The sequence below is a fragment of the Epargyreus clarus genome, unplaced genomic scaffold (genome assembly GCF_041222505.1).
Source record: "Epargyreus clarus isolate Ecla_fem2 unplaced genomic scaffold, WU_Ecla_fem_2.2 ptg000021l, whole genome shotgun sequence".
Lineage (NCBI taxonomy): Eukaryota > Metazoa > Arthropoda > Insecta > Lepidoptera > Hesperiidae > Epargyreus > Epargyreus clarus.
In genome coordinates, this window is record NW_027332228.1 from 1,089,684 (window position 1) to 1,102,762 (window position 13,079).

A 13,079-nucleotide genomic window follows, 5' to 3' on the forward strand; every position below is an offset into this window, starting at 1 on the left:
GAGCAATATGGCATAATTGTTATTATCAAAATAAGTTATACGAAAAGGATTGTCTAGCAAATTAAGTAGATCAAACGATAAATATGTTAGGTTTCACTGATTTATTGCTTGGCTGTTACGCTAAATTATTACTCGTATACGAAAGCTGAGCCTACATTTTAGTAGGAATGGGATTTGAAATTCAACCGACAAACTCGACGCTTAATCGTTCTGAAGTCATGCTCTATGTAAATAAGAAAATAAACTTACGATTCTGGTAGATCAGGTGAGTTTTCCTCGTGACCCGGCACATCGACGTGGATGAAGCAGGAGCGCTCCTTGATCTCCGCCATCGCGGGGCAGTTCACGAAGTCGACCAGCGACGTGTCTAAATATGAAGCATCCAATATAAGTATGAATAAAGTGTTTTTCTTTTGGTCCAGGTAAATTTCCAGTTATAATAATAAATATAGTTATTCTTAACTGCATTTCGCAATTACTTGGTAATAGGTTTTCATTAATAATATTATTTTATGAACGTTCTTGACGAAGTATTGACGAGACGAAGTGTAACTTCTCAAAGCGTAATAATGATAAGGTGTTTAAATATATTCCGTCCGTTTTGTTTAAGTCATAACATAGAATTCTGCCCTTATCAAAATGCCCACGCCCAGTCCGCTTTCGACAAGAATACAGACTTTAGAAGTATGTAGGTAGGAAGACCTTATAAAAACCATTACCATTAAAGTAATACTTACGATTGGTCCCAAGGTCGTGAACAGTGAGGAAGACACATCTTTTGTCTTGCTGACTCAAGTCACCCTGGAAAATTAATAATGTAATGTTATGATAAAAACACATTGATTGGCACTATTATATTCTCTTATGTTGAAAATTGACATCTTATTCCATTTCCGTTTTCAGGTTGCCAATATTTGTAAACTATAGCCATAACCTTAAAAAGCAGCTAACAAAATTAAATGAAGATTTATTTAAATCCAACTGATTCTGACTGAAAAAAAGAAGATTATAACTTACATAAACTAAGATTATCGTGGTTGTTATGGACACACAGAGACAAATACACAAACACCCAAACCCAGAAACAGAAACCTAAATTTATCATTTAGAAATCTGTCAGACCGGTATGGTGATCGCTCCGCCATACGGGTCGTCAAATTAATAAAGTCCATTAGAGCACCAGATTCTTAAACTACATAATTATATACAGAACAGGACGAAACACATAGAAGTAACAAAAGTAGGTCTAGATGGAATGTTTACAGCATTGTTTCAAGGGAGTAAACAGCGTGGCGTGAACTGGGCAAGTGATAGGTATTGTTAACGTTCGTCGCTGAGGACAATAGATACGATAGGCACTTCTATCGCTCTTTTATCTTAACTAGAAACAAAGCCTTTTATGGAACCTGAGAGTGTGAATGTAATCGAATTAAAACAAGTAAAGAAACATATGGGATTACATAGTACCTATTTATTATCTTCTTTTGAGAAATAATAGCAAATGAGTATCCATTCAACTTGATGATAAAAACATTAAAAACGATTAATATGCCATAACTGCATAACACTAGAATAGTAGTTTGTGCTTTCGTAGTCAAGCTACGAAGGGTCTTACCAATTCCAACGATATTCACCTCTATATTTATTCCATTAGGAACTTTTACCATTCTATACTCTAAATTTAACATTATACATTCGTGAAGAAAGTAAAGAAAGTGATATTCCCCGTAAGCCAATATCAAGATTACAATATGCCTTCCGTCGTTTTTCTTACACCTCTTCGAAGTCGTAATACCTTTAATACCAAGTCCAATTTCCTCGTTCTGTCTCTTTCATTTTTCAGGTAATAAATACTCCTGTCCTTTTTCGAGACACATTTCTTATGGGTTCCCCGATTGGAGTGTAAATCTTTCTAGCTTCTTTCAGTGATTGCAAGGAAATAAATGTTTGCCATAGACTTTTGATGATTAAATCTTTGAACTCTTATGTAACGACATGAGATCTTCTGTTTTTCGTAACAAAAACTCAAATTTATATTTCTAAGTTCCTTAGATTTTAACTTTGAAAAACGTTAAAGCGGGTTTGAAATCGTTTTATTCACATACCTCGAAAATACTATTCCTAATTGTGTTTTGGATGCTCTCTTAAAATTATTACGTTTTTGTTATACGAGTACATATTAGTTAGTTGCGGCAACTTACCTGACCATGTCTTGGTATGTCTCCCTGATAGCAGCATGCAACAAAAATGCAATAAAATGATAAAAATAGTAAATATTTTTCGTTATGTTATTCAAAGATATAATTAAGTAAATGTCATATATCAATTGACTGCATTTAACATCGTGTTTATCCCATTATTTATTACTACTTCAATATCATTTTTAAACCCTTCACCGCCTTTAATGTAACACAATTGAAGTGCTATTGTACTATTCAACGCGATACATTATTCGTTTAAAGAGTGCTAATATGCTATAAAATGTTTATTGCCATTTTAAAGAATCAGGCGCAAGAATATTCAATAGAATAATTTAGCAAATGCTCTAATAAATTAATGCACTAAAGTAACGTAAAACACTATGTATAGCAAGGAAGATTTTATTTTGTTTTTTACCTGCTTATGTTAAACAACTCAAGTTGAACGAAACATACCAGTTTTCAACCAAGAGTCTAAAAAATCAGCATGTTTTATAACTATAAAAAATACGTGTCTCATTAATTATTGTAAATAATTCTATTTATAATTTCTTCATACATCATTTATTTATTTTGTTTATATATATTACTTAATATATTTGTATATATTTTTGGACCAATAGATTTTCCTATGAACATTTTTCCTTTTAATAATTAAAGTTTAACAATTGAGACGTGGCTACACTAAACACTTCACTTGTCGCTTCAAGTCGATACGTAACGATCAAACGATTCGCTTCCATCAATGGATCAATGGAACTCCAATTGAAATGCAATTGCAGTTCAAGGGGCATCGATAGCCTCCGCTATTGGGTTTCCCTTCAATTTCCCTGTCACGACCACTTCGACTGAACATGGTGTGCAATTAGTAACGTATCTGACGGTTTCAGGGTTGGCACTTTCTGGCAATATTGTATCTGTTTTATATGTTAAGTAGTATCATAGATTCTAAATATTGCAGTCTTTACAAGTAGGGTTAGTAAATAAAAATTAATATGGAGTTTTGGCATGCCATGCGGAGTAGCTCTCTATTAATTTGCCGTAGAGCTTAACGTTGCATAACACAAGCACAATATTGTTGTGAAAAATAGGGAATAATGCTTTATTTCCTATCTTTCTCTATGTTTCTATGATGTAGAGAACTGGGGAAATTAGTTCAATTGATGACGATGACATATCCCTGCGTAAGTTATCTGCATCTGTCACCATACACAGCTAAATGTGGTCTTGTCTTGCCTTGCCAGTAGATGACGCCTTCGTCCAGCCGTGGAGAACTAAGATGGTAAATGGATTTTAAGCTTACCTGAACATGAACATGGATGTCGCCACTGCGGTCTGTACTGACCACGTATTTCTGAAACAACAGAGAAATATTTTCAGATAATGTGAAACTGTCTTTGAAACCTTAACGTCTATTAAAGAATCTTAAAAATGTCCTTAACATCGTAATTCTGAAGTGGAACAGGAGTCATTGTTTAATTCCATAAGTTAACACCAGGACAACACAGTTCACAATAGAACTAAGCGATAACACAATAACACACTAAAGAGCTTAAAGAAAAATATAGGTATTAAGGTGGTACCAAATTCTACCACATATGAATGTGTACTAACACACTAACCTAACCTTATAACCTAACTAACTAATATTAAACGATATTATCTTTTCTCTCTTTAGAAAATATCTTAATTATGCAATCCAATGTGGTTTGGGAGAACTATAACAATTTATGGATACTCGAGTACATAATAGCCATTTATATCCACAACAGACGTCTTAATGCCAACTCGTTTATCGCTGTCCACGACGCTTGACATAACGCGGGACGATATTTTGAAAATGGGTTAACATTTCCATCAAGGTGAGCTCGGTCTTTTGCACAAATGTTATTTTTTATAAGTCGCAAACGGAAATGACATTTAATTACGTGTTCCAGGGATATCTCAACCGTCTTACTTGAAGAAAAGTTGTTAATTTTTATGGAAGGTTATGTGGGGTAATCTTGAAAATGATGGAACCAATTTTGACAAGATTTTATCTGTCCCATATTATAATGTTATGTTGAGATAAGAAGGATATTATGTAAGGAACTAAGGAGTCATTTTAGCAAAGACTTTGTACGTGTACCCGTGTTTATTGATGAATGGCTACTCGGTCCACGATTTACTGACCAAATGACCCCGGTGGGAATAGAAGTGAAACATTTTATTCCCGTAAATCGGGCAATATATTGCGATCAATGTATTTAAATAAATAAGACGGAGCCTTTAATTTCAAATGTCCTTGTTTTTCTCATTATAAATATTAAATACGTTTCTCATAATGAATACGTACTTTAGAGTGTTTGTAAAAGGATATGGTACCTAAAGGAAATTTACTCGTTGGCATTTTAATTAAGTACTAAACAATAGTGATGCTTCAATTATGATAGACTTAAACAAGTCTCTCATAGATCACCAGTCAAATTACCATTTCCACATATTAGTATGAAATCCTACCACAAAGCCTAACATGGCTTCCGGGTTTGATTACAATTTACAACGATGTAAACATTTAAGTAATGAATTTGACCTAGAGAATACAGTAACATCTACATACATTTATTTCTTTAATTACTTGGATTGTCTTTATTTATGACACATTGTAACCCTACAACAATTAAATACTTAATATGAACCGTTTAAATTCGTTTAGTGTCATCTAAAACACACGAGGAGTAGATTCAAAATTTGTTAAAGCAAATGTTTATGCGTTTAAAGAAAAATAATAATTATAAGGTCAAGGTCTGCCATTGGAATGTATACCAAACCCTAGGTACGTATGAACCAACAGCAACAATTTGTTCAGCAAACACAATGCCGCTGCACCGCCAGAAATAGCCGCGTGGAAATCAGCACTCGCCCAATGCCAAAACAGAAAATTAAACTGTATGAAATATCGATTCATACTGCAATGTACCGTGCATCAAATTGATTTCCCTGATTCCTAGATTCAACTTCATCATCTTTCTAGAATGGTTTTAGGTGATCTATGATTTGCTAAGCAGTGGTAGCCCTAAATTTTGAATTTGGTCTCTCCAGAGGTCTAAAGATGAAATCCCTGACATACATTTTTATCATTTAAATGTTTTGTAAATCTTTATGACTTGATGAAGAAAATCATTATAAAGAAACTTGAATGCTTGAAAGTATTACATAATATTGTCAAAGATACGAAAAGTCTAACAATTTACACTTATCAATCTTTATTGTCTACATTTGAGGTAGGAGTAAAGGAGGCATAGAAGTTTCTAAGCGTTTAAGTATATATTGGAAATTATCACGTACTATACGTGTTTTGAAGGTGGTAGAACCCTTTGTGGTTCGACTCCGGCAGCACCACCGCCACACCTATTTCTGCCTAATAATAGCAGTGTTAGGCGCTGCTGTGTTCCGTTTTGAAGGGTGTGGGAAGAGAGACATACTTTTTTTCCAGTCCTCAGGGGTAGTGGCGCATCTGTGGCCGACCTCAAATAGGAATATCTAATCCTATCTGGGGTTGATTACAGATGTCCATGGGCGGCAGTAGCCACTTACCATCAGGTGGACTGCATGCTCGTCTGCTACTTCTATATTATAAAAAATACACTTAAAATGTCTACGAGTTCTCAATAAGATCAAAGAAGCACACATCTAGATGCTTCAGCGTCGAATACTTAGGTGTCATATCTACGCCCCATACCCTTTTAAGAATTTATTTGCCGAATTAAGAGTAACTTGTCAAAATAATATTTTTGTACTTTCTTAATTTTTATTATGAATAAATTAATAAAGATTATGTATCTCATATCAAAATGTCCTCTGCGAAATTCCATCGTTCTACAACCACTTTTAAAGATTTAAAGAAACCACATTACTACCTCTTTAGGTAGATTTGAAGGCTTTTGTCATAAAACAATGCTATATCAACATAACCTGCATTGAAATAAGTTTCTTTTATTCTCCCAAAAATTCAAATTCCTCTTTTCTTTTTTTCTTCACAATCCTTTGAGCTCACGGATTGAATATCAAATGAATTTTAATTCGGAAGTGCCCGTCCGATAGGCCTTTATGATTCAAATCGGGTCCTTTCATATCGGCAAAAGTTTCGAAAACGGAAAATTCCGGAAAATTGCTCTTCGGTTTATAGCTCTTGATTTCCATAAACCTCAAAATCTTTTGGATTGAATAAGATAAGTGCATACCATTTACTTTTTATAAATACGACTAATCATATGATCATAGTTGTGTTCCAGACGTAATAGATTTTTTTTATTGTAAGTATATTATGTATTTTATAACTATGGATATTCCTAAATTGAATTGGAATACTACCTAAGTCAGTATTGCTAATATTACTACCTTCTTATGTACGTCAATCCAAGGAGTTAATGGTAATGAATGACTTATATATAAGGCAACTATCTTAGTCCTCAGGATTGGCAAAGCATATATCATCCACTGTCGTGGACTTCAAGTAGAACTTGACTACACTTGACTACTTGAGTTCTGGACTTGATTAAGGCGGCAATGATCGCTTCTGATAGTATGCGGACTGCATACTCTTTTGCTAATTCGATCTCATATAAAAAATAATTAAAAACAGCTATCAGATCCAAAGAACTCTTCATAATAACAATAACAGTATTGTTATTTCTACCACATCACGTGTCCGAAATGTTTACAAATAGCCGTAACCTTCGGCTGAGTTCACCGATCTAGACCTGTTGCCGACCGCCTCTTCAACTGCTAATTTTATCAACTAGCATTATGTTATCTGTCTGTCGGTATTATCTAGTTTAGATACTATACGTAGTCTAGATAGGCAAATACAAGGATAATATTATTCAAAATAAACATAGTACGCACTACGAATTTTCTGAATGGGATCAGACTTAATGTTTTCGTATAGAAAATAGAGATAGGTTACGTATTCTACCATACTCATAGATATAAAAGACACTCTCAGTTATGAAAAACAACATACCAGCACCCATAAAATACCTCGGTGGGTGACTAGTTGTTCAGGAACCATACATAAAACTAATAAAACCCAAAAGAGAACGAGTCCTACAATATAAGCAAACACTTTCCTGATTTCATTTCCAAAAAATATCTTTCAACGATTTTGTGCTTCCCACGCGGCAGTTGCATTCGGCTTTTGAACGCGTGTGGTTTAAAAATACGATGTGAAAAGAATTTCTGCTTCTATATATAAACTTCGATAACTTTTAACTTGTCTAAAAGTAAAAAAATAACCGCGTAGAGCTATACGCGCCAGCTTATATTTGGAACGTTACTGAAGTCGTAGACACCATGAAAGAAACAAAACTATATTATATTCCGTGGAAGACACCACTAAACCTACTGTGTCATAGACTAATGTCACGCGCTGCCGTGTTATATGCCCTTACCATGAGGTTTCAAAACATCCCACAATTTTACGTTACGTTTACTCAATCCATTATTCTGTTAAGTTTGCTTCAGTAGACTGAGTTAACGTAACAATACTAACTATGTTTTGTCTCTCTTTTTTGCGAACACTTAGTTCGCAAAAAAGAGAGACAAAACATAAAGCGCCATTTTGTCAACTTAGACACTTAATGTTACGTTACTGACACTATAGTTCTGATACAATCCGCTAGGAATTTGTGTGGGTAATTACGTAAACAAATACCAAAACAGTCATATTTGTCAGAACGTAAAAACTCATGGTAAGGGTACTGATCCAAATTAGTGATTCGAAGGAAGCTACAGTAACACGTGGCACTCTAACGTAATTCTCAGGGGTAGAAACGCATTCTTGGCTCACCTCAAACTAGACTTCAATACAGCTTAGTCTGTACATGTACGAGTAGATGTCAATTGTCCGTGGACAGTGGCAGTAACTCCTTACTGTCAGGACGACTACACACTTACTCGTTATTTGCGATTGTTTTCTAGAAAAACATTATCGTATATATCATATCAACAAGATACCAAACAATACATACAGATACAAACACTGGATTATTTTAGGAGCGATCAATAGGTCAGTGGGAAACGGCCCTAGTCGGTCTGCAAATAATATTTAAGCTTCACGCAAACATCTGTTTTATGTACTTATGAAGTGCATGTAAATACAGCTACATATCAAACTTGATGATAAATGTGAACCGACAAATATGTAAAAGTATCGGACATACTACAGAAGGAAGAAGTCTGTTCAGTTTCGCAATATAATTATGTTCTGTTAATCGTAATTGTAGGTAAAAGCTACAAATACTACCAAAAGTCTTGGTGGAGTAGCAAGAAGATTGCAGTCCACCTAATCGTAAGTGCCTATTGCCGCTTATGGACATCTGTAATCATTCCCAGTACCTGAGGTCAGCCAGAGAGGCCTTGTAGACACCTAAGGACTTTGAAACGACCCGGATAACTGTGTTTACTTACCATACCCTTTAAAGGTGAACACAGTAGCTTTTAACACTGCTGTAATTAGATAGCTGTGTCGATGGTACCGCCAGTTTCTAATCTAAAAGAGTTCTACCAGCGTTAAAACTTTACCTTCAACATTTTTAACATCAATAATGACTACATAATATCATAAAACAGTAATGACATAAAAGCGCACACGTGTATTAATGATTAATCCATTAACGCTTATTAAAACTTGCTCTTGAAATTTCAGGTTAGTACGTCAATTAATCGGATTTCCAGCGCTGGACATGAGTACGTTGCCCTAATGGCCCTCCAGTTTCAATTGAATAAATCGGTGCCGTGTTTACACGTACAATGTTTATGGAGAAATGTTCAGTAAATTGTACTTTCGTTTGTTTAAAATCTTGCCGAAAGTAGAGTAAGGAGTAATTGTTTTGGTTTTTGCAGATATGATGTTGAGCTTTTTATGCCTAGCGTGATGTTTTTAAAATCTAGCAAACGACCATATTGATCTGATGTTATTTGGCCACTGCCGTACATAAACATCAATTTAGAATAAGGTTTCTATTTGAAGCTGGTCACAGATGCGTTACTATTCCTTAAGACACCTCATAATTATTTAAATCAGCCATCCACTAAATCGGAATAACTCCTTCACAAGATAGACTATAGAGATAGGTGTGGCTGTGATATCCCCGGTAGAATTTTTTAAAGTTCTCGCAATGTTTTCAATTTACCACTTTTCAAACTTACAGGTTACCGCGTTACCAGCGTCCCAACTTACATGATTAATTCAGCGCGTTAATTTTCGATATAGAAAATAAATAACGTAGCTATTTCCGTGCTATCTGGGTTACCCGGTGTCGAAATGACAACCAAGAATGAAACTGCCAGCATGTTTACGACGCCTATAACTTCTGTTATTTCATATTGAGACGTCAGACTCATTTCCGAGAGCTTGGTGCAGCTATTAAAATTATTATAGGCCAAAACATACGTATTAAACGTTTACTTCGGGTGCTACATGTTTGTCTTAGAAAGCCAGTTGAAATCTTTAAATGTGATGTTTCTTTGCGATACTAGTTTTATGTTTTTCAAGAAAAATCTATGCGACAACGTTTTTTTCACGAACCGATTTCGATTTTAATAGATGATTTTAAAAGATTTAAAAGTCTATTTATTTTGAACATGAAATTCGTCTCGACGTCCATTACACAGATGCCTGTTGCACAAATAGCGCGGAAAGCCAATTAGAGGTTTAACTCTATCCGTCCGTCAACGAAGTTGGGAATGTGTCCGAAAGTTAATTTGATTTGGAATCGCTGAAACAACTGTAAAAATATATTTTGGTAGGCATAATAACGTGTGTTAGGTGGTCAAAAATGTAATATGCAAACAAATATCCACATAAGAAGTATAAAATGCCTGATACTTTGAAGGAAAGAATATGAAGAACAAATCTCCAAACATGATAGTTTGACCTTGGGTACCCTGGATAAAATCGTACACAGGGGCACAAGACGGACCTCGGAGGATAAGATATCGCGTGAAATATAGTTATTGCTAGTTTATTCACATCCCCAAGAGTTCAAACATGGATTTGGTCCCAAATTCCTCCATTGTGCCAATTTTCCCGTAGTTTTATGCGCGACAGTGGGGATTCCACTCGGGCTAACGCAATTGGGCCAAATTGGATTTACGCAGTACGCGCAGGAGAGCGCTTCTACCTCGGGGGACCTTTTGGAATATTGTTATATTTGCTACCATATAGAAATATATCCAGAATCTACACTTTTATATGTATAAAAGTTTCGAACAAGTAAAAGCGCAGGAGTTGAAATGACGGAAGTGTGGACGGAAATATTAAAAGTTAAGAATAAATATATAAATTTCGTTTTTATTTTTTGTCTGTTCTGTGTCACTGTAAAGAATAGTGACGAGTGATTACATTAGATTTCTTCCTGAAAATATCGAAAACTTCCTAAAGAGAAATAAGGTCCACATCAAAGACGGCGCATTTGCCTATCAGTTTGTATTTATCTTCAGATATACAGTAATATGCAGTGATATATTTGTGGTTCGTAACTTGCCCTATCGATCAGAGGTCTGAAGTTAGAATCCCAAGCCTTAAATTTTCAAAATTAAATATGTGCGTATTAGAAAATAAATATCACCTGCTGAATCAGTCGAGGAAAACATCATGAGGAGATCTACACAGCTGCCTAAAAATCTTTAAAAATTTCTCACGATTTGTGTAAAGTCTATCAATTTAAATTAAACCCTTCTCAAACTTTGAGAGAAGACCCGTGCGTAGCAGTAGGACAGTAATTGACAAGATATATAGATTAAACCTCAATAAATACCTTATACTTTGTAAGTATATAATTTACTTCTTCAAAGTTTTCCATTCTGTTCCCCGCGCAGAGCACACTCATCCCATAATGGCATACAAACACACCGTTGAACATCAAACACGGGGAATTTAAATATTTGCATCGGAATGGTGCTTTTACTAAATTACTAGGTGTGGTTTCCATTGTTGCATGTATTGATGGAAACTTTTGATCTTTAAGTGCTAGTTGACATGGGTCTGTAGTCAATCTATTACAGACCCATTACCTACTGGGCACTGGTCTCTTAAAATATTCTTGGGTAAGAACTTTAAATCGCTATCACGAATGATTGGATACTTACGAGTAAATGCTAAACGAGAAAAAATACTTTTTAGTTAGGTGCAACTATATCATCAATGTTTTAAACTATGTTGTAAGTAGGTAATTATAGATAACATAATTATGCAATAATAAAATATCTTACAATAATCATTATAGTTAGAGTTATGAACACAGGAGCACTCCGCGGCTTGTGTTGTTCGTAGAGTTCGTACCTAACCTTCAAAATCAAACACACAAGTTACTGAGGCGCGGTCGGAAGTTGGATGGTTGACTGTTAGTGACAAAACTTTATGCGCACTTCCGTACTTCAGTAGACACCGTTTGAATCATTAAATAGCATCTGAGCGTATGGGCGGCTTGAAAACATCCGGCATGACTTGGTACGCGGCCACTTATCCATACGTCCACCACCAATTTGCATTGGAGCTGTAGTACCTACTGGAATATGGTCCGAGCCTTCACGGAAGCAGAGAAGACTTGTGCCTAGAAGTAGGATACAAAAAAGCCAATACATCAGTTTGCTAATCGTCATAATCACCCTAACCACCTCTACACCACTATCTCACCCTAAACCACCACGAAAAATGTCAAATCTTCAATAAAAAAATATCTTATTCGTTTCACTTCTGCTTCTTACTGCTTTTGTAATGAAACTTGTTATTATTATAAAAACATAATAACCCCGACAGTTTCAAAATAATTCACTGAAAATGAAAATAATGTAGCCTATATCTTGCCCACAATGTCAGCAATTCCAACGACATCACATGCTAAAATCCGGGAAGTCGTTAAAATCATAGAACATTTATACTCTCACCAGGGGCGGATTAAGGTGGTCGGAGGCCCGGGCGGAAAGTTGAATGGAGGCCCCCAGTGTAAAAAGTTGATTTTATTTTATAAAATGACTAATGTGTCATAGAATTATTCGCCTGTTGTTCGGTGACCTTCTTTTTCGGTGACTGATGCACATTTCAGATTGTTTGGTTCTGACGACCTTTTTTTAGCAACTGTGTTTGGAGGCCCCTCAGAATCGGGGGCCCGAGGCGGACCGCCCCTTCCGACCCCCCTTAAGCCGCTAGAGACTCTCACAAAACATTACCCTATGTATTCGAATAAAAATAAATCTCATCATCATCATCAACAACCCATTATTGTCCCACTGCTGGGCACGGGTCTCCTCTCAAAATGAGAAAGATTAGGCCATAGTCCACCGCGCTGGCCAAGTGTGTGTTGGTAGACTTCATATACCTTTGAGATTTTTTTTTTATAAATCTCTCAGAAATGCAGGTTTCCTCACGATGTTTTCCTTCACAATTTAAAAGTGATCTATAATTTCTAATACGCACATAACTTTGAAAAATCAGAGGTGCGTGCCTGAGATTTAAATCTCGGACCCCTCGATCGAGAGGCCGAGTTTCTTAACCACTAGGCTATCACTGCGTAAATCTAGAAAAGTATAAAAGTAGAAACATGGCACTCCATTAATTTATTAAGCTGCTGAGGGGCGTAATAGGTGCATTGAAATGCACTTAACATCAATCAAGGCCGTAGTGGGTCGTAGGGTACCTGCGCCATCCAGCCAATTGACCTTATCGCGCCATCAGCTTATCTATTAGGCTAAAAATAAGATCTAACAAACAAGACCTAGTGTATTTGGAACGCAATTGGTCAGTGTGTAGCTTACAAGATATGTCCTTTCTCTTGCCCGTTTGATCTCTTATTATGGAATTATATTATAAATATAATTATTATGGAATTATAAATATAT

At 35.6% G+C, this 13,079-nt stretch overlaps 1 protein-coding gene across 13 annotated transcripts in view; it reads right to left on the reverse strand.

Moving 5' to 3' along the window:
* LOC140750614 (uncharacterized protein ZK1073.1) overlaps positions 1 to 13,079 on the reverse strand; it is a 44,776-nt gene that overhangs the window by 7,390 nt on the left and 24,307 nt on the right. For 7 of the 13 annotated variants that reach the window (XM_073084273.1, XM_073084272.1, XM_073084269.1 and 4 more), the window contains 4 exons: positions 3,502 to 3,552; positions 2,202 to 2,225; positions 738 to 801; positions 250 to 367 (listed from right to left, as the gene is read on the reverse strand). In XM_073084273.1, the coding sequence (XP_072940374.1) occupies positions 250 to 367; positions 738 to 801; positions 2,202 to 2,225; positions 3,502 to 3,552 (257 nt within the window). The remainder of the gene's footprint in view (positions 1 to 249; positions 368 to 737; positions 802 to 2,201; positions 2,226 to 3,501; positions 3,553 to 13,079) is intronic. The other 6 variants (XM_073084274.1, XM_073084264.1, XM_073084271.1 and 3 more) reach the window with 1 other exon arrangement.